Raw genomic sequence first — 22,597 nt, 5'->3', positions numbered from 1 at the left:
AGACCTGGTTCTCCAGGCTACTGCTTCACAGCCTCTTCCATTTGTGAATTCTTCAGTATTTACTTGTACGCTGCTAGGCTTTATTTACATCCATGTTCAGGTCTGTGGCTGTTACCTTGTTTTACATACTGAGCAGATAATAAGTGTCACTGCAGGAGGATAAGGTCTGAAGTATTAAAAGAATCTACATGCTACTGAACACTGGCCAGTAACCAGTAACTCACTGTTTCTGTAAACAGCAAAACACTTGTCTTGACCAGAACCTCATGAAATACAGTAACTCTCTAGTTCAGTGAACGCAGTCATTTTTTTTTCTTTTTATCTAATAGATTCTTTGAAAATATTTCTAAAGCTAAGGTTAAATTGATTTTTGCTTCATGGTTTATAAATATGCTAACTGAGTGGATGAGCTGTGACAAGGCTGAAAGCACTCCAGGCAGCACACTCTCCCAGGTTTTCCTGAGAGGCAATGAAATGTACAGTCAGGAAGTAAAAGAGAATCTGAAATTAAGATCACTTCAAAAAGAAATGTTATTTTTTTTAGTATTTTTCATTGTGCTAAGGATTTTGAACCTAGGGCCTTACAAGCACATGCTGTGCCACTGACAACACCCTCAACTCTTGTCATTTAGTAATTATTCTTATTTTTACAGTTTACATGTACGGGTGTTTGCCTGTGTGTGCAGTACCCACAATAGCCAGAAGAGGGCCCTAGATCCTTGCTCCAAATCAAACCTGGGTCCTCTGGATAAACAGCCAAGGCTCTTACCTGCAGAGCCATCTTTCTAGTCCCCCACATCCCCAAGCATTTTAAAACAGAAAGCTAGCTGCTATGTGGCAGGCACTGTGTTCCCAGGTCAGGCAGGCTCTGGGGCTCGTACCTCCATCTTCACTTTGTTGTCGCCAAAGCACAGGTGCTGCAGGTAGGCCGCAGCATTTGCCTGGACGGACGGGAACTGGTGCTGCAGCATGTGAATGACTTCTGGCAGCTCAGGGTCGCGCCAGGCAAACTCCCTACACGGAAGAGGCAGAGCATCAGAAATGTAGCTCAGGGGACTCCACATTTCTGATAGGAGGAAAAGTTCAGCAAAGGCAGACATGAGAAGTTACAAAAATCTTAATGTTATCTATTTGAAAATAATCTTTCCCAATCAACGTATGCAGAGGCTGAAATGCTGTGATCTTAAAGAAATCATGGTGCACAGACACAGAGAAAGGGTCAGGGGAACAAAGGGAATTGTCAATATGGGCAGTTCCCACTTCAGAGCTCCTCCTGTAGACTTTAATTCTGTGCCTTCCTACCCATCTAAGGATGCAGCTGAGTGAGATGTTACACCCGAGGACAGGGAGGCCTGACGGGAAAGGACAAAGCTGTTACCAGCTGCTAATCACAGATATGCTGGGAAATCATGGTGACTGTTCGGAGACCTTAACAGTCAGAGTTGCTGTGATCATGAGACAGAAACACAGAGGAGTGCGAAAAAGAAACAAGGAACTTGCCAGAGATGCTATGTCCAGGGAACACCACTTCTGAACCTTCCCGACATTTATATTTTCCAGAATCTGTATTATTATTAAGCAGTGTGCTTTGAGACAGGAACACATATTCTGAGTCGGGCCCTCCCAGCTGTGAGATCTCTCTTATTCTTCAATTCCATATGATTGGTATGTGCATATGAGAGAGCAGGAGCTGGTCACAGCCAGTCAACAGCTGGACAGAGCCTGTGCATCTCTCCCATGTCATTGTATAATGACATGAGCATATATCACCTTTAATACAGACTCTTTATACTTCTTTTCTGGTAGCATCAAACTGTCACAATTTTATGATGTCATCTGACCAGTCTACTGTTTAGAATTTTTGCCAAAATGTCTATTTTACATGAAAGAAATGGCTCACATAATAACAAATATGTAGACTCCCACTAAGGGATGGATGCCATTAAACTTTAATGAAAATAATGAATTCACACTGAGTAAATTGATAAAAACTACTTTTCATATTAATAACCAATGGAGACTTCTATTGGTGAGCTGTGCTTCTGTACATGGACACTAACTAATAAATGTTGTTTGCAGTAGGCTATTTGGAGGTCTCCCAGGTCTCTACCAAAGGGGCATAGGTCAACTGTGATGTAGTTATATAATGGAATGATACCTGCCAATAGAAATGAGTTTATGGTATACTCAGCACTGTGCACTGACTTTTTGTTTTAAGCAAAGGAAGCCAGATACCACAGCACACGATACAAGACGCCACTGAAATGAGGAATCGAAGTGAACAGTGCTAGCGGGGATCTGAGCAGTAGCGGCCTACAGCGCAAGGGGCACACTGAGGATTGCTTGAAAGTTATAAGGAAAAACTTTCAAGAACATAGAAATATTTTATACTCTCTTTTCTTCTTTGTCCTTTTGACTCAGGGTCTTACTCTCTAGCTCATGCTGGCTTAAACTCAAGACAAGCCTTCCCCTCCCTGCCACCCCTAAAGTTTATAGAGCCCAGAGTCACGTGGATTGAGAAGGCTCCAAGCATTAATTTTCCAGTCTACTTCAAAGGGCCATTTCATTTCATACCTATACATATTCACAAATAACACCCATGCAAATGAATATCTGGTGTATTCCTAGTAAGTTATAGGAATCACCAGTTGCTAAAGCTACAAATGCTGATTAAGACGTGGCCCTAAACACAGGGCCCCATATGCCCTTCGCAGCAATGGCACAAGCTAGCATTTATCCAGTTTACATGCATCTGGCCCCATCATTTGCCACTGCTGCTCCCCCTGAGGCAAATACTCCTGAATATCATTGGATACAGACGAGGAGCTGGATTTGGTACGTAGGTAGAAGGTAGAGAAACACGTGTTCCTCACTAAAGGAACTAGAAAGTAAACACGAGTTATGAACTGGGGAAAAAGTCTGCCTGGCAGCCAGATGATCTAAGAATTCTCCAGAACCCACACAGTGCTCAGTAGCTATGCCAGTCTGCCTTTATCCTAGCCTCAGAAGGGGGAGATAGGACTGGCTGGAAAGCCGGCTAGCAGACTCACCATTTCTGTGAGAGCCTGAGCAGGGTAAATGGGCCACTGAAAACGGTTTCTAAGATGAACCCTCGGCCCCTGCATGCACCCACATCTATGTGCACCCACACACACACAGTACGCACACCATACATACAGACAAAAAAAGAGAAACACAGCAGGGATCGGAGTCATATTAATTAGGCTGAGGCCCTAGGCACTTCTTCAGTCACTGTTACTTTGGAAATCAGCTGAGTGTTCAGAGTACAGTTCCCTCATCTGTGAAGTAAGAGAGGTCAAACTGTTGTCTCTGCCTGCCTTAGAGAAGGGCTCTGGAAGTTAGGTGTGATGGTGTATAGTTAGTAACAATCATCTGTGAAAAACGAGTCTTTCCAAGGAGGAACATTTTCTGTAATAGCTTCCCTTTTCTATACTCAACTGTGTTAAACATTTATGATTTAAAAAAAAAAAAAACTATGTAAAGCCTATTGTGTAAGGCTGAACTATAACTGACAGAAGCTACAAGTGAGGCTTAATCCTTTCTGATGACTCACGTTTACTGCAGACACTCTCTCTTTAAGTGGTACAGTGATGGTTAAGATTTTCTGACATACCCGAGAGCCAGGAGGGCCAGACAGCGAAGAGTAGCTTCTAGCAGGAGCAGGGCAATAGTTGGCATCAGCACCACTGACTTATGTTTGGCAGAAATGTACCCTGGGAAGACTGCTTCCAGTTCCCATGCTAACCGGGCAACATCTGCCAGGGTTTGCTTCATCACAACCTAAGCCTTGACTTTTGTTTTTAGCTATGGTTCTGATTTTGATGTTCCATAAACTACTACAAAACTGAGGATAATAACACAAGAACGAAGTCCTTGAGATGAGACAATACCCAAGGAATCCCACAGCTACCTGGCTTTTTGCTTAGAAATGGTATAGCATTTTCTGTCCCATAATGCAAGAGCCTGAGGCTAAAAGAGTGCAGGATGGATTTGTCATGTTGGGTTAGGAGTGAGGTAAGGACTGGGGGTCGGGGTAGACTGGAGTTTGTTGGTGCTAAGAAAGTCAGGAGGTACGGACAGGACATTCAAAAGGGACTCGTTGGTGCAGAATAACGACTGTGCGACAGAGCTGAACACACAGTAGGTGCCACTGGACTCCAGACTTGTTCGAGTACAGATGTGAGTCTCTCAGAATTTAAGTCACAAGCCCACAAAGGCTTATGAGCTGCTAGGGCCCAGCCTCAGAATAAGGTCGATTAATATTCTAGGGCTAGGACACATCTGGAATAGAATTCTCAAAGAGCAAAATCAGTGTTGGCTGTGTCAACAGGATCTGCTAGTGACTTAGTTATCTGCCACACGACACTCAGCATTGTAGCAGGAAAACATCGAATCCTGATTTCCTCGTTTACAACAACCAGCAGATAATTAAAAATCACTGAAATGCTGTGATAAAAAGCAACAGTACAAACAAAACCAAAGTGTTCCCAATCTTGGACTTTTTAGAGGAAGAATATAAAATTGCTCTAGTTGTGTTTAAAGACAAAAAAAAAAAAAAAAAAAAAAAAAAAAGCTGGGTGGTGGAGGAGGAGCCCTGAGATCCCAGCAGACGCAGGACGCTTTCTTTTTAGGGCAGTCTGCAAGTTTCCGTGAGATCTTGTTACAAAAGCCAACCACAACAAAGAGAATACCATGATGGAGTGAGTGAGTAGACAGGAACATGAAAACTACAGAAAAAGAACCAGGTGATGTATAAAAAAAGAAGGAAAAGAAGAGAAAAAGAAAAAGAAAGTATCTAAAATTAAAAAAAAAAAAAAAAAAAAAGGGGGGGGGGGCATGAGCCGAACACACATGAGGTTATAGCAGAAGGCATGATCCGTGTGAAGGCAGCACTAGAAGCGATCCAGCCAGAGGGAGCTTGCTCACTCTCACAGTCACAGGGCAACGTTCATACATGGGACTAGAATCCCAGAAGGAGAAGAGGGGGTGGAGGGCAGAATTTAAAGAAATAAAAGCTGATTATTTTTCTAATTTTGGCAAATCTGTCAATGTACATTCAAAGAGTCTGAGAATCCCGATCTGGTCAGATGCAGAGCCCCACACTTAAGCTCGTCATAGTAGAAACTGCTGAGAGTGGAGAGGAACAGACAAAGGCAGCTGAGAGAGAGTGGATGACAGAACAAGAAGGGTACAATAATGTCTTATTTCTCACCAAAAAACAATAGATGTCTGAAGACAATGAATAACACCTTTAAAAGTACTGAAAGAAAAAAAATTCACACTTATAAATCCTGAATTTTATATGTAGCAAAAATATCCTGAAAATCAAGACAAAATCATTTAAGATAAACTGAGGCTTAAAGAACTCAAACCAAATTCTTTAAGCTGCTGGAGGTGAGACAGATGGAGGCCTGGGTTTATAGGAAGATCTTTAGTGGGAAAGGTGGATCTTTAAAAATATTTGCTTTTATTTCTTTTCATTTCTTCCAAAGTGACCATTTTTTAGTAACAGCACTATATTATGGGTGTTAAAATGCGTATGACAGTGACATAAAGGCCAGGATAGAAAAAGGGCCAGCTGGAGGAAGAGGCCAGCACTGAAGGAGCACCATCTTCCATAGGAAATGCTCTCTACTGAGTCTGTGCAGAGAAACTATTTGTACAACTGATAACTTTTGTTTCCAAGCTGAGACCCTTTGGTTTGTTTGTTTTTAAGTCATAGCTGGGCCTGGTGGCACATATCTGTAATCCCAGCATGAAGATAAAAGACCGAAGTAGGAAAATCTTGACACCCCGGCCAGCCTGAGCTACATAGCCACAGCCTGTCTCAAAAGACTAAAAAACCAACAAAACTATGAAAAACAAACAACCCCCCAAACCTAAAAACTAAATCCTTACAGATTCCCTTCTTTGTAGTAAACATCAGCGATTTCCAGTCTCATAGAGAATTTGTCAGGCTAGTTATGTAGTAAGAACAGTAACGTTTAAGGATGATGAAAACGTTACCGTGGTTATTTTCATAGCTGAGAAATAGCAGTTGTCATGAGACTCTGATTCTGAGTTGAGTGCTCAGTCTTCATTCATCGGGATTCCAGGCCAGCTACAGTAAACGTACCTGCCACTGTAGAATGACCATCTGCTCATCTTACAAACAGCACTGCGCGAAGCTGCACACAATCAGAGCTTGCCCCAACAGTCTATGCGTTAGACTCTGACACTGCCATAGCACAAATAGCAGAGTGTATTACCATCTGTGAAACTTTCCTTTACAGTGAATCAGTTCACATAGAGGTCAAAGCTGAGGCCTTCAGAGCGCATCTTCAACTGGAACTCCAATCACTCTTTCTAGTTCCTACAGGCAGCTGATATTATCTTCCAGGTGTAGCTAGGGTATCAAATTACCCTCAATTATGAATACTTTGGGGGAATTCTGTATGTGTTGGGTACCACAGAATTTTGTCATTCTGAAGACTTTAGAAAATTAAATAAGATTTTTTTTTCTGACAATAATATATAAGGTGCTATAGTAAAAAAAAAAAATCTCCATTATAAAATGAAAAGCCCTTATGATAGCTCAAAGTGGTAAACCAGGACTACAAAACCAAAATGTATGCCTAGGCCTGAAGCAAATGCAAACTCATGCGGAGGCTTCAGTGAGTCGGCGGCTTCCCACTCATCTAAAGCCTTTACTTATTCAGTGACCAGAACCTCACTAATTTTAGTTCAGTCATTAGAATAAGTTGGTAGGTTGTTAAATTCAAATGGATAATTATAGCGACTTCCCAGTGAGACAATTGTGGGCGGAGAGTGAATGAAATCTTGCTAATAATCTATGCCTTAAAATAACACCAAAGTTGTTCAAAACTTAGTAATGATTCTGTTCTTTCAGAAACAAAAATTCTTTTAGTTTTGAAACATATTTTCTGAGTGTTTGAAATGACTTTCACTAAAGAGGAGGCCAATTTTTAAGACTCAATCAAGTACCAAGTGGCTTGTCTTTAGCTAGGTTGCCAAACAAAATAAAACAAGAACACATACATTCCTACTATCTGTCAAATAGTTTTTGTTTGTGAGATAAAAATTCCTTGTACATCATCTTCTAAATGGCGCAAAGCTTCTTAAAAGGACCTTATTGCTAAAAGCTCTACCTATCACTGACTAACCCAATCGGAAATGTACACTCATCTTTTTAGATTTAGGATTAATATATGAACTTCCTGAGTCAGTCAGGCAAAGGTGTGTGTGTATGTGTGGGTGATCCTTCTCAGTCTTTTGTCTAATTCACACAGGCCCTCCCAGGGAGCCAGTGGAGTCCAATACCTACATGATGAATGCTACACACATTCCCACAGATCTGTGTGTTCTCTAAGCTGTAATTAAAGTATGAAAAGAAGCAATGAGCTTTAAAAAAAAATGAAGTCCGCCTCAATGACCTACATGGGTAGAAGTAGCAGAGATAAGGAATTACTGATGCTACCAGACTTGACAGGTCAAGAAGACAAAACGGTGGAAGTGGTTGGTGTGATACGGCGTGTACTGCAGTGTCCCTCTGGTACTTGCCTGGGGTCCTTTTGAATGCTGTCTATTGATGGGGATCTCGTGGCACCATCATCAGCTGGTCCTGTGTGCTGCAGCCTGTTGTAACTGCACTCTTGGAGTCGATACTGTACTGGCCTGTAGGGCTCCGCATAGGTAGCTGCTGTGTTCAGAGCATAGTTATTTCTTTGGTATGTAAGGGTGCTTCGCTGGCTAGATGTCCTTTGTAGATTTCCAATACCTACTACAAAGTCAACGTTTTGGGAAAGGTTAGTATGTTCTTCACAAAGTCACACTTTTCAAACATACAATCTATATCTATATCTATATCTATATATTTTTACTTTTAAATAGGATTAAACATTTGGCAATTGCACTGGCTGTTTATTTTTGGATTTCATAAACCTAGCTTAAGAACTAAAAGAGGTAACAAGAAAAGAAAGCCAATGAAGCTAGGGGTCTACTTATGGGCTTGGCTACATTAAGCTTTAGAAAATTAAAACCTCAGAAAAATTATAAGAAATTAATCTCAGAAATGAATGGTATCATTTCATAATTTTAATTTAGTGATTAAAAACAAGGTTTTTCTTTTTTTTACTGAAATTTATAATTAACTCTTCAAGCTTTTCAATATTTCTTTGATATATACTTTACTTCTATATCTACAGGTCTTGATAATATTGGAAAAAAATCTATGTCACGAGAAAGACAGATTTTAATTCTATGGCTTTTTCCAGAAATTATTAAATGGTATGATGTACAAAGCAGTTGTACGCTGCACTGAACACTTCTGTCCTGATAAAGGAGCGTCTCTCACTGCTGTACTCAAGTCTTGCTGAAATCAGCAAGGTCGTTCACCTTTCCTCAATCCTTTTCCTGCTTATAGAGTCAGAACACAGGGACCTTTCTTCACTGAGACCCTTTCATTGGGCAGCACTGTCCATCTCTGATAAAGAAACAACATAGTCTTCTCTAGAGATGTGCCTGGGAGGGCTGTTACTGCTGGCCGGGCTTCAGTGGGCATATTATAAATCTGTAAAATGACGGGTTTCCTGGATGCTGGAAGCTACCTCTGGGACCTCTCAAGCTACCCTGCAGCACCTCTGGCAATGCATACCACAAATGCTACAGCTTCCAGCTTCAGATTTAGCAGAAGCCACGGCATAAGAAAAAAGGTAAGGATTGGGTGTGAGGCTCAGCAACCTGTTTGTTTATACACGCTCTGACTGCATTCTGTCCTGGTCTAGTCTCTCACAGGAAATCCCACACTGAGAAAGAGTGATGGCACGTGACCTTCACCTCCAGGCCTGCTAAGAGACAGCAAGTCACTCATCTGGATCATCTCAACACTTGCTTCCGGCAACAAAAATCACGAAGAAATATCTCAGCAAATGGTTGCCTTTCTCTATGTGATATAAGTCTAATCTGAGGGAATCATAGTTATAGCTTTACAAATTTATCTCTTAATTAACAGCACAATCACTATCTTCATTGATTGGATTAACTATTTTAAAAAATTTTACCCCTAAGTATGAGCTAAATGAACTTCTGGCTTACTGTTTATTGATCTGCTGTCACAGATGCTTATCTGATAATTAAATGTGAAACATGAGTTTCTTCTAATAAAGAACCCAATCTCAATAAAATCTCACTCCTGTTGGGACAAGAAAATCAGGAAGGCAGGACACAGGGCCCACCTGAGCCTGTGCGGTACAATGCCGTCTGTGATCCTTGGAGCTCCACGGTCGCGTGGTTTGGGCTGCGGTACACTGGACTGTAGTAGGTCCTCCCTTCATATATAGGAGTGATGTGCAAGTCAGGAGACACAGCTGAACGGAGGTCCTGCCCAAGCTGACTATGCTGACTGGCATAGGAACTCCGTAAGCCTAGAAATAGGAACGTGGCACCATCAACAATTGAGAAAATCACGGAGAGCTTAAAATCATACATCCCAATTCAGGTCTTAGTCAACAGGACAAGTGTTAGGCTTGAAGATAAAAACTGCTCAAGTTTGACAGGAAGGAAGGCCTGGTATGAAAGGGATTCTGTATGCTGTGTGTTTTTAAAAAGAAACTTTCTTTGTAGCAAGAGAGAAGTAGACTTCCTAGTAAAAATTTATTAAGTTTAATTTGCTAAAATTCATTCTCCAGCTGAGTCACTTTACGATGGGGACCAACTAGAGCATGCCTTCTTCTCTGTGATTACCATTTAAAGGTCAAAGCATGGAACACAGCATAAATGACATCTTGGTCAGGGATGGACCAAGTATTTCCATGAGACTGTGGTGCATGGTGACATCATCCTCAGCTTAGTGTGTAAGTAATATCCTATGTTTGTACACAAACAAAACAGGCTGACACATCGCTTGCTGTATCTTGCATGGATGGAGCACAGCTGTCCTGGCAGTGGTGTGGTCCCTCTTCTGCTGCCTGCAGACCTGTGCCACCTCAGCAAGAACAGTCAGCATACAGAGTCATTTCATAACTAGAAATTTCTCTGAGCTCAAATCCAGGTTCACTATAAATGCTTCATAAGAATTTGCTAAATCAGAAAAAGTTTATAAAGGTTTCATACATTCTAGATGCTACAAGATTAAAAATATATTAATTTTATTCTCAAAATTAAATAAAAATATAATTAAAAAAGCAAAGTAGCAAGACATACAATGAGGAAACAATGTTATCTCAAGCATAAAAACTTCTTGTATATTATGAAAATTATAGAAAGCCTAAGTCTATGTTTTATGATAAAATATATGATAAACATATGCTCTTCACCAGAATTATAACCTAGTGATGGCCCCAGGTAGAGCATCGCACCCACCAGATGGACCCACAGGAAGTGCCAGTGATGGGAAAGGGGGCCTGCACACTCAAGTTACAGGTCACAAGATACAAGTGCATGAAGCCTTCTTGGAGACAACGTGACAGTCTCTCTTGAGGCAAAAGTATGCAGATACTCTGATGTAGCAAGTCAGCTTTGACAAACAGATTCCACAGGTAACACCATAGTCATTTATATGAAAGACTGTGGCTCTGGCGGCTAAAAATGATAAGCAGACAAATGTCTAGTAGCATGGAAGCAAGCAAATAAATCTTAATACAGAAGTAAACGGAGAGCTGCGCATGCTTCGGAGAGTGCACGCTCTCAGACACACCGTGAGAAGGGCACAGAGGATATGTATGACAAGAGCTCCCCTGTGCAGAAGGAAAACACGGCACAACACACGTGCACATTCATGTGTCACACACATGTAGACTACATGGGAAGATGTGACTGGTGTGGGTAGAGGAGGAGCTGGAGACTTCTGCTCTTCATTTCAACTTTTCCTACGGTTTCAAATTTCTCCATTCTGTATATACTGTGTTTTGTAAAAATCTTTCCAGCAATGCACAGGATCAAACCCAGGGCTTTGCACATGACTAGGCACACCTCTACCACCATCCCACATCCCAGGTCCCATGCGTAAGAGTTTTTGGAAGAAAAATTACTCTTACTAAAAAGAATAAAGTCATTACGGTAAGTAGAGAACTGTTTATGAAAATCCCCCAAAGGGGTCAGATTGAATGTCAGGAACCTGAGGTCTTTCTAATTTAATCCAAATGGCATTTAAAAGAAATTCATAAGGGCTTTGTGCATTTCCCATCAGGGTGTCTATCAAAACAGCAGGGTATGAGATTCATATTTTAGCATACACGACTACAGCATTCCTCAAGACAAATTTAAACAGGTAGTCTAATATCACATTTTAATATATCATGACGGTGTGTGGGAGTGCAAGCCTAGATGTTCAAAGCCCTGCTTTAGAAAAAAGTATTAACAAGAGCTTAGAGTTATAATCAATTCTTTTAAAATACAGCATGCACACAAACACACCATCACACTTTATGTCCCAATTTTGAGGGAAAATTAGATGCCTTTCAGAAGTTCTGTGTATGAGTTACGTAGTGTCAAACATAAAAGAACCAATGCTTGAAAAATATGAACCCCAAGTTTACAGTATAACTTTTCAGAGAAGACCTCTAGGCCTTTCCCCAGTGATCACCATTTCTTCCCAGGCACAGGGAGGACTCACTCCTTGGGCTTTATATGGTACTGTCACCTGTCCTCACCTGTCAGGCTGTCTGGCCGTGGTGGAACCATCCTCTCATAAATGTCATACTGCTGCTGTCCGAATTGGTCCATGTCATGAACAGTCCTTTGCAGTGAAGGTCCCAGGTGCTGTGGTACGGCGGTCATCCCAGAGCGTTTCGGGGATGATGACCCCACTTGGCCTTGGGATGGGGAAGCTACTCGAGTCTGGGCATCAGTCAGGGTCAGTGGGGACCCCACCCTGGTGGTGGTCTGGTACTGAGGGGCTGGTCCGTTGGGATTGGAGGTCTGTCGGGAGGTGACAGACCCGACCCGGCGCACAGCTGTTGGGGAGGCGGGTCTCTGTGAGTATGGAGAGGCGGCCCGCTGCGCAGGGAGCGTGCTGGAGGAGTAAGCACTGGGGTTCAGAGGTCGGGAGTCCGTCACTGATGGAGAGCCAAATCCACTACCCAGAGAAGTTCTCAGTGACCCCCTTGAAGGAGACACGCCTGTGCTGGTAACATAAGAAGGAGACTGTGCTCTAGATGGAACTGAACTAACTCTTCGCATGGCCCGATTGGCTACTGATGGCTGATAAGAGGGGAGAAAAGAGAACGGGTTTATCCAGGGTTTTTCATCCATTGTCATTACAGAAATAAAAACGCGCATAGCTCACATAGAATGTGACCTCATTATTGTAGGCATTTGAGTTTCTTGTCTGTATTAAGCTTTAGAGAAGGATCTTAGCTTTTTCTCCATTTTTTTTTATTTTTTTTATTTTTTGGAGATTTAATTTGAATACTATGACCAGTCAGTAGAAGTTCTGAAGACACTTAATAGCCCTCCTTTTGGTTTTTACATCTTCACTTGTTGCCTCTGCATCTTCTGACACATGAAATGTTTTACGTCAAGTGCTGTCCATGACGTGTGAGCACGAGGGGCCCTAGGGCCATGTGCTTGTATCATTCTCTGCAAGTCAAACTGTGGCCAAGGCAGTGCATTTTGTATAAAACAAAAACTATATCTATTTCATCTCTCAGCGTAAATGTAGCTGAGAGTATTTATTTATGGATGGCTGGGTTTTATGAGTTGGCTCGGTTAACTTGTGGGTCGTATTTTTTCCAGTGTCTAATGCAAGAACGTTTGGATAGTGCCTGGGTCCAGCTCTCCCTTGATAATTTAGTTGAAGGAGGAGCGTGGCCTGACAGGTGTCCTAGCCAAATCCTTTAGCTCTACGTTCTGTTCTCCTAGGCTGATCTATGAGCTCTTGGCTTTAGTTAGCTGTTGGATTTAGAGACATGAGTGAGACACCCAAGAGTCTGTTCCAGGAGAGGGGATGCTCTAAGTCTTTGTTGGCTTTCTTGGTCTTAGCCAGCTGGAAAAGACCAGAATGGAAAATGAACATGTCTGCTATGGGCTATGAAACTGTAGGCTTCCACAATCACAAGGTATCAAGTACCTTTCTTGATGCTGTGCAATAATGAGGGAACTGGGCTGGAGAAGTGACTGCAGGGAACGGGCAGGGGCAAAGGCAGGCAGGCTGAGGATAAGCACACACCTTAGGGCTTGGCTGCCAGGCCCTGCTGTGTCCAAGCTAGAGTGCTTGTGGCTGCCAGCCACCTCTGCCTCCTTTGAGTTGGGACGGTGAGGAAGGAAGCAGGGACTTCTGTAGCCCCATATGTCACAGAGAATGTGTGGTTTGCCTATAAGGGTCGCAAGTGACCTGGCTGCTGAAATGTCTCAAGTGGGCTTGGCCTTGACACTTTGGGGACGGCAGTGGTGGCACTAAGGGGGTGTGGGGAGGGAAGAACGTGGTAACTCAACAAGGCCAAACAACAGGCCCTTAAAAAGTAGTATACAGTTGGAGAGTTCGAACGTGTGCTTGGTGCTATTGGTGCTCACCCTGACAAATGGAACGATATTCAGCTTATGGCTAGAAACTATGCTGTGCAAACTACATGTAAATTTCCTCACAGAAACCTACTTGTTTCAGCTTTAGGGACAGCAGTCAACTTAGTATCAGCTTTTACTTTTTAAGAATGTTATCATGACTGAGGATAAAGTTGTTGCTAAGGTAATTATCAAGAGTGAGATTAGAGCAGCTGGAGTCGGGAGCCACCCACACAGATGATCATCTAGAGGTGTTCGGTGCAGAGTACCTGAGATGTCACCACACACCTCTACCAGCCAACAAGTCCATGTGTGGATAATGTGCAGACTGGGAGCACAGTCTCAAGTAGCTGGCTGCGAGGCTAAGCGATCTCTCTTTAAGCTTAAAAGTCATACACGTAACTTTTCCTAAGCTGATGAGCAGAAAAAGCCCACAACTGTATCAGCACTTTGCTGTAGCGCCCGGAAGCTGGCCCTTGGTGTGTCCTACAGCGTTTTCTGAGTAGCATTTGAGGAACATAGTATCCTTTCACCTTTTCTGGTCAGTTTGCCCCAGTTCAGCCACTAAAGGATGTCTGTGGTACCTGGACTTGCCGCACTCGCTACTCTGGCTCTTTATCCTGACATTGTCTGGTGAGATGATGTGAGTTAAGTAGCAACAAAGAAGCAATGGAATATTCAAAACCATGCATGCAATATTATATTTTTGCCTATCAATTTTGTCCTAACTTTACAGAGTGGCTATACTTTCTTACAATGGCTCTATAAGCATGAGTATCTGGAAAGAGAAACGCACTTTCAGTGACTAATTTTAATGAAGGTGAAAACTTTTGCTTAGAGTAGATCTCATGGAGGTAGAGATTGGCTTTCTGGTGGAGGCCACTCTGCAGCGTATCTTAATGCTAGCATTGCTAAGGACTAGGAGCCCCTCAGGGACTATGTCATTGCATGCCATCCTCACGCTCCTTCAGGACGGCTCACATCAAATTTCTTGTTTGCAGAACAACTACTCTACTGCATCTAGGAACTTATAAACATTCATTAGTCAGAGTAAGTTAATTCAAACAAACATAATTCCAGGCTTTATGCTTAAAATATCGTCCATCCTGCAACTCAAACAGTATGCAGTGAGTTTGAGTGAAGGTTTTCATTCTATAAGTTATACACATTAGCCTTGCTTTTGGTAAGCAATATCTATAGCAGTTATGCAACTAAGAGGGCATTTTTAGATGTCTGACTTACCTGAACCAGTGTTTGTCCTTCTGCTCTCGAATTCCTCACCACATGGTTACTTGCTGATCCTGTGAATGGATGCTGTCTACTGTCTGCCTTGTTCACGCTTTGGCTGTTGTGGAAACTCCCTGCTTCCTGGTACCCACTGTCAGAGTAAGAATTCATCTGTGTTGAACTTCTTGAGTTTCCCAACGATCCTGCAAGAACAAGACAGTTGGAAACACCTTTATTATGCACTTCTGAGGCTCAATTTCAAATGAAAAAACATAGGAAAATCCAGTGTTTAAAACAGAATACAACAGACCCTCACTTTCATGGAGAGATGTCTGTTCTGGTGAGTAGAGGGTCCCTTGCTCTGGCTCTGTCCTGATGAGATAGTTGTTGGGATGAACAGTGTCAGAAACTCTAGGTTTGCTTACACCAGTATTTGGCACATCTGCAAGAAAATAAGTTTATAGTTGAATTTAATAACACTACAGAAGAACTTGTTAAAAGGCACAGATATTTTTCTAATAGGATCCTGAAATCCATAGGTTACTAGAAGGCTCTGCACACCTTAATAGTATAGTTATTTTGATTTTAATCCATTTAATTTTATCCGGAGTCAATGTGTTGCCCACACTCAGTTTACTATTATACTTTGTTTTTATAAACGTTGTTTGTTCTGGTTCCAAGTCCCAAGTTAACTTGCATATTATATTATGTCAAAATCTAAAAATGTATCTTGTTTCCCCTTGGAAACCCCAATTCTTGCAACTTCCTCCAAATAATAAGAATGATGGCCTCATATTAAAGGGGCAGTATAGATCCCAGCCTTTTAGAACAAGAACTGAGAATACTCATGATAAAAAGCTTAGTGATAAAGCCTAGAAGGTAAGATGGGCTTATGTAGTAGCTCCTGATGCCTACAGTCAAAGGGAGTCTACAGAGTGTTCAGAATCAAAGTAACAGAGGTATCAGCATCTTACCTGTGAATTTGTCTTTTTAGTTTTACTCAGAAGAACACATACAAGTCTGACCTGATCACTGTTTCTCCTAATCCACCTGTCTCTCATAGCTTGTTTTATTTTTAGATTTCAGTTTCATTTGCCACCTTGAACTTAAATAAATGACAATCATCATCACTCAAACAAGTCAGCCGCTTCTCCACTCTAACCTGTTTCGTATGCTGTCCTTAGGTCATACAGCTCATGTTGACCTTTGTATATCATCAAGCACCCTCTTTTCTCCCATATATAAAACATACGTTCCTCCATGTTTGGGTTATCATCATTTGAAGTCCTTTGTCAAAAATTAACCTTTATGCACTTAACACACATTTTCAGGACTGCTTCACTTTCAAATACTACAGTTAATTCTGAGTCACATTCTGAGCTCAAAATACAACTGTAAAGATTCTAGTCAAGAAGACTAGGGCTTCTTCCCAACTTTCCATCCTTTTTCCTAGGGGTCTGTTATATACTTCACTAGGAGCAGTCATACGGTCTCTAACTATTAAAGCATGAAAACCCAAGGATGCAGACTTTTGTCTCATTTGTGCAGTTATACATCTCCAGTGCCTTGTACTCAATGGGGGTTCAATGAATATTTGTTGAGCAAACATTCTGATTAATAATAGCAGCTTTTCTTTACTGGGTAATACTCTATACCTAGGTAATACTCTATACCTAGTGCTGTGATATATATTATATATATATATATAAATAAAGCTGAGCAAAGCCGAGTGAAGCTTGTAGGCAGCACTAACTAGCTGAGCTGGTCTGGAGGCCCACGGGAGGTGCAAGAGAGAGCTGGGGAATCCTAGTGCATTCTGAGCCTGTAACTCGATGTCAGACTAGCTGCAGGAAGAGATGCTGACATCCCTCACAGGAGTTCCTAACAGCCTGTCTTCTGATCCATCATTTGACAGTACATTTCTAGGTGGTAGAATTCTGTGACAGCTCTGAATTCTCACGTCTGGAATTTTAATGTGAGATTTCAGTTGTGTGTGACTTCTCTGGTAGAACATTACCTGAGTCACTGCCAGCCAGGAACAGTGAAATGACCTGCTTCATTTGTAAATCCTCTACTAGGAGTTTCTAGAGCTCTGCACAAGTTATACAGAAATTCCCGAAGGAGTCTGTTAAGCCGTCATTAGCACACAGAGATTGTGCTGGCCAGAAGAGTCACAGCAAACCAGAACAGCCAGAGGAGCTGCAAGGGGCATTCACCCAGGCAGAGAATACTGGGCAGACAGGCAAAGGGCTTCATACACACACATGCACGCACGCATGCGCGCGCACACACACACACACACACACACACACACACACACACTTAAATCTTTAAAAACAGAAAAGCAAACAAACAATATTACTCTAAGAGCAACATTAGCTAGGTGACCTTGAAGTCTAATCACCTGACTGCTTCTTCTGGTTCTCAATTCCGTGTCCTGAGAACCAGAGTGCAGCAGAGGGTACCTGGAAGAGGGTAACTAGAGTGCACATTGCCACGTTGGGTGTAGAGAGGAAAGGGGTTTTGTGTTCCATCTCTAAGCAAACATGCCAGGTAGAGTTGTGACAACCTGATAAAAAGATCTATTTAATATGCACAATATAAATCAATCAACCTTTATACAATGTATAGCTCCCCGGTCACTTTTCTTCCCTGGAAGCTCAGCAGTAAGTATCTGTTAAGACATAAAGTGCTGAAATGTCTTCGGCTTCATTACAAGACAGTTAAGTGGCTTTAAAAAAATAGTTTTTCTATTGTTTTTTGTTTCTTTGAACATTTATTAATTTATAAAACATACACAGATACACAAATGCATGTATATGCAACCACAATGATAACTGGAACACCCATTTCCCAAGTAGCTGGCAAAGAGTTTCTGACTATAGACTAGTGAGTGTTGTACTTATCAATTGTATATTACATACGCACTCTTACTTTGAGATCCTTTACAATATAGCTTATTTGAAATGAAAGAAGGAGCTATTGCAATTCAGAGAAACCCGAGGCATACAGTGCAGGATGAACTGTCTCCTGGCCAGTGCTGTAATCTAAACTGACATAGTTGGCATGCTATGATTTTATTTGGTCAGGACAAGAAATCAAAACATTTCAGTGACAAACAGCATGTGAGTGCTACTTTGAACAGCATTCTGAGGAACATATTACTCAAAAGACATCACAGACATGTTTCTCAGGCACCAGAAATACATGTCATTTTCAAACATTGGTTAGCATCTTCTAAGAAAGTATGCATCTAAGAATAGAGCCTGAACATTCTTCAAGGGACAATGAAATCTCCATCTGTGCCTGAGAATAAGAGATTACTGAAATCATGGTCCATCCTGCCTGTCACATTTCATCTGAATGCTCTAATTAAAAAAGAAAAAAAAAAAAAGCAGACGATTAAAAAAAACAGAAGGTTGCATCTATGAAAAATATTATTGGGTTAAGGATAATAATTCTGTAGTGCTAAGAAAAACTGACCTGTTATCTACCTCAGGAAGTTCTAGTTAAAGATGCAATACAAAATGGATTATTGTATCTTTCTCACAATACACAATTCCAAATGAATAATGTGTAGAATGTTTGCTTAGAGAAAGTCTTCACTAAAGAATCTGAAGTCATTAAAATGGCTCTGCTTTGTTAGGCCACGTGTCATGCTGTTAGATTGTGTGAGGCGAGGGAGGTCGGCACTGTGTAAATCACCATGGAAACAAGAAGAGAGCTCAGTGGAGGTTTTGGCATCTACAGAACTGTAACAAGTCTTTCACAGCCCAGTACCCTGGAACCTCGGGCGGGGCTCTCCTCCCTGTTCTGTCTTCCAAGTTGGTATGGGGTTTAGGAGATGGCAGTTTCTAACAGTTCATTTAGTCTCCGTGGCCCATGAACATAGGAATATGGCAACCTTTCCAATGAACCCTGAAGCTCTCACTCCCAAATCTACCTCAGATGCAGGAGGAGCAGACTTTCCACAAGTGCAGAAGTGTCTCGGGCCTCCTATGCTTAGGAGCAAAGCTCCAGGATAAATTCTGGAAGAGGATCTGGTACCAAAACGCTTTCTCCTACTTAGTACTTTGTGGTATAATGTGTATCCCTATGGCAGATGACCAGGAAGAGGAAAGAAGATCACTGGAAATAATTTTGAAGTCAAAGTTTGAAACAGGGTGATGACCTAATCAAGAAACATGGAAATGTAACCTGGCACATGGAAAAGAGGCCAACTGATAGTTTAAGAATATTAAAGATACATATGAGTTTGCTGACCCAACTAAAAGTTACAGTGTACAAATAAATCCCTTTCAAGGCTGGATTTTTAATCGAAGTACAGACTTGAGAGAAATGGCTGAAGTCCATGTTTCTTGAAATTATTTCCAGTCTGGTTCTCTTGACTTTGTTAAAGTGCTAATGAATATTTATATTAGCTCTTAAATATTCATGATAGCTCTGAAATTTTGTTCATCTAGAAAATGTTATATGAAAATCTCTGGAAAATGGAAAATCATTGATAAAGTACCATTGGTGAAGTTCACTTTAAACTGCTCTGAAGATCACTTAGTACGCTCTGAAGTTCACTCTAAAAGCTTGTCTGTGTGTGTGTGTGTCCCGTTTTGTGGCCAAATTAACTTTCTGTCTGGACATTGATACAATGATGCTTTGATTTCTACAGTGACACCTCACCCACCTCCAGCCCAAATTATACTTCTACCCAACACCAAAGAGATGCCTCATGATAGATACTTTAAACTCTTGATTTTTATCCTAGAACATGAAACCATTAAAACAATTTCAGGGAAAAAAATAGAGGTTTCAATTCCATAAATAACCATGCCAAAATGAGTGTTTATTAGCTATTTTTAGTCTGTGCAGAAATTAAAGCACAGGTGTCATACCTGCCAGAAGAATGCATGCTTTGTAACTATAAAAGGAAGCCAGCAAAAGCAAGAAGAAACATAAAGCAGGAAATGAATGGAGCAGATGCAAAGTTTAATAGCTAGGTACTCTGAATTGGCCATGGGCCTTGGATTCACATTGGGAAAGTTGAATTAAAAATTAAGGAGCTAGCTGTGGCAATGCAGAATCTGAGGAGAGGAGGAACACAAGTTTGAGGACAGGTTGGCTGTGATAAAGCAGATAAGATTATCCCCACAAAAGTTAAAGGATTCACGACAATGGAAAAAGTTACTAACCTATGGGGAAATAACAGCCAAGTACTTGAAGTCACTCTCAAATATTTCTTTTTCAGACATATTTCATTTCTTGTAGAGAAAAATGCTATCAAGTATAGAAATGAGAATATTAAGAGGCTGGAGAGATGGCTCAGTTATTATGCAGACTGGCTGCTCTTACTGGGGTCCTTTTCTGGCTCCCAGCGTCTGCCAGGAGGTTCAGTATCACCTGCAAATACAGCTCCAGGTCTGACGCTCCAGGTCTGCTGGCTCCCTATGGGCTCTTGCATTCACTTGCATACACATACAATTAACCAAAATGTCTTAAAGAAATGGGAGTATCTGAAATTGGAAAATACAAAGATGCCACAGACTTCTTATGAAAGAAAGGCATGGTGTACTTGGTATGGAAGGCAGGAGAATCAGCGTAAGGTTATCCTTAGCTACACAGGGAATTCAAGGCCAGCTTCGGCTACTGAGCCCCTTTCTCCACAAATAGAACAAACCAAACCAAACCAACCCCCCTGCCTCCACATGAAGCTATAAAGAACACTTCCTAGCAAAGAACATAAACAACTCTTTGAAATGAAGCCTTTCTCCTTTTCACCTGGTGCTCTGTACAGATAGCGTCTCCAAGGTAAAGCCAAGTGTGGACAAGAAGGAAATGGGGCTTAGAGGTGATGGCCCCAAACAACAACCGCAAACCCAGGAATGAAGGCTTTGTGCAGGGAGGTAAGGGGGTGGGGGGGAGGAAAGTAGTCTTCAAACTTGGTCATTTCTATTACATTTTAGACACTTAATAGATGATTGCTTCAGATCACAAAAGGAGAAAACGTAAATATCTATATTAAACATAAAATATTAAGCAGTACAGCCAAATGCTAATCTTTCACCCTGTACTAGCTCTAGTTAAGCTTTAGGGATCACTCAATTGACACAGAAGTGGCTCAGAAAAAGCCAGATGTATGTCTACTGAAGCAAAATTCTAGTATCCTTATTTGGTGGTGGACCAAGTACAGACAATAATAATCATAGTTCTAAAGCACAAAGTCTGATTTTTACTTCTCTATGGGTGTTACTTGGTGCCCAACATCCAAGTGGGGAATGGTCCAGGATCCTCAGATACAAGAACACGTGGGTGCTTAAGACACGGATGCATTTCTTTTCTTTCTCACGTGCACACGTCTGTGCATGCGTGTGCGTGTGTGTAAGAGAGTCTCATACAGCAGCCCAATCTGGCCTTTTATATAAAATGAAGGGCAGTTCCACCTACAAGTTTCCCATACACTTTATGTCCAGACTTCTTATCATAGCCAATAAGATGTAAATGTTACACAAATACTCATACTAACTTATCTAGAGAACGACAAGCTGGAGTCCTCAGACACAACCATCGTAGCCTATCAACATGTTCTCAGATGCTTTCCATTTGCAATGGTTGGATCTGTGGTACTGAGGGAGGACAGACAGTAAGAACAATTTTGTTTAATAAAAGTTCATTTTAAAAAACTCAACTATACAGAAAGTACAAATTAAATAATACCTACTTGCTGGACAACCCATGTCATCTGCTTCATAATTTCTTTCAGTGACTTGTTGGTGAGAGAACTCTGTACAACACAGCCAACCTTTTCTGCCTTTTCACCCAGTTCACTCGCATATGCCACGTTAACCCCGATATTTCAAACCATTTATGTAAAGAATTTACATCTAAGTCTATTAATGTTCATACTTCTTAGTATCTTCCATTTATCCTTTTTCTTTGTTACAGAATCTTAGTATCTCTTACACCCAATCATTCATCTCCAAATACTTCCAAATGCACCTCTATAAAACCAGGACATTCTACAACCATAATTACATAATTTAATGTCACATCATGACTTTTCATTCAAGTTTTCCTGGTATTTCAAAGTGTTTGTTTAGCTGTCTTGTACCTGTCAGCCCGAAAGACGACTCTGTGTTTAATGCAACTGTTACTTAAGCCCCTTAGTGCAGACATGGATGACCACTACTTTCTTATCTTGTCTCACTGAGGAGGAAAAAAAAAAAAAACCCCAACCCCCCAAACCCCAAAAACACAGCAATAAATGTGCTTCATGGTCTGAAGATTATGGGTGCCTTGTTCCAAGCCCAAATTTAAGTTTAGCACAGAGCTTAAAAGCTCCACAGAGGATCTAATGTAGAGAGAAGTTTGGGGACTTCTGGGGTAAGGGCTGGAACCCTAATCCCAATGATTTTTTGTAAAGAAGGTTGCTTTCTGCTTGTTTTGGTAGTGGCTACCACATTAATATGGAAGAAAAAAGTATGTCTGATCCTTTTGAGCCATATATGAATCCAATGAAAAGAAGAACTGGTGGGACATATTACAATAATTCAATTATTCCAAGGTTATGATGCTTTTCAGTCTATGTAAGAATATAACTATGTAATCAGTCTATGTAATCAAATAACAACTGTCAGAGGATGTTGAAATCTCCATGGAATGTTATGATTTACCAGTATTTAACAATGAGTTCTTTAAATGATTTATTCTGTTTAATATGTCTATAAATCTAATGCAATGGACAAATTTAAAACAAATGATTTTTAAAAATCTTATTTAAAAACATCTTACTGAAAAATTAAATATGCATCAAGATCCCCATTCCTGTAGTTTGTTAATCCAGAGAACATGGAGGTGGGAA

The 22,597-nt window shown here is 41.1% G+C and overlaps 1 protein-coding gene across 20 annotated transcripts in view; it reads right to left on the bottom strand.

Annotated features, from left to right (window-relative positions):
- Pkp4 (plakophilin 4) overlaps positions 1–22,597 on the bottom strand; it is a 203,984-nt gene that overhangs the window by 33,307 nt on the left and 148,080 nt on the right. For 12 of the 20 annotated variants that reach the window (XM_076928763.1, XM_076928766.1, XM_076928772.1 and 9 more), the window contains 6 exons: positions 15,056–15,187; positions 14,761–14,948; positions 11,670–12,219; positions 9,255–9,443; positions 7,578–7,801; positions 882–1,010 (listed from right to left, as the gene is read on the bottom strand). In XM_076928763.1, the coding sequence (XP_076784878.1) occupies positions 882–1,010; positions 7,578–7,801; positions 9,255–9,443; positions 11,670–12,219; positions 14,761–14,948; positions 15,056–15,187 (1,412 nt within the window). The remainder of the gene's footprint in view (positions 1–881; positions 1,011–7,577; positions 7,802–9,254; positions 9,444–11,669; positions 12,220–14,760; positions 14,949–15,055; positions 15,188–22,597) is intronic. The other 8 variants (XM_076928767.1, XM_076928769.1, XM_076928774.1 and 5 more) reach the window with 3 other exon arrangements.

Source organism: Arvicanthis niloticus, chromosome 2 (genome assembly GCF_011762505.2).
Source record: "Arvicanthis niloticus isolate mArvNil1 chromosome 2, mArvNil1.pat.X, whole genome shotgun sequence".
Taxonomy (NCBI): Eukaryota; Metazoa; Chordata; class Mammalia; order Rodentia; family Muridae; genus Arvicanthis; species Arvicanthis niloticus.
Note: the sequence above shows the minus strand (reverse complement) of the source record. Positions and strands in the feature narration are given on the sequence as shown.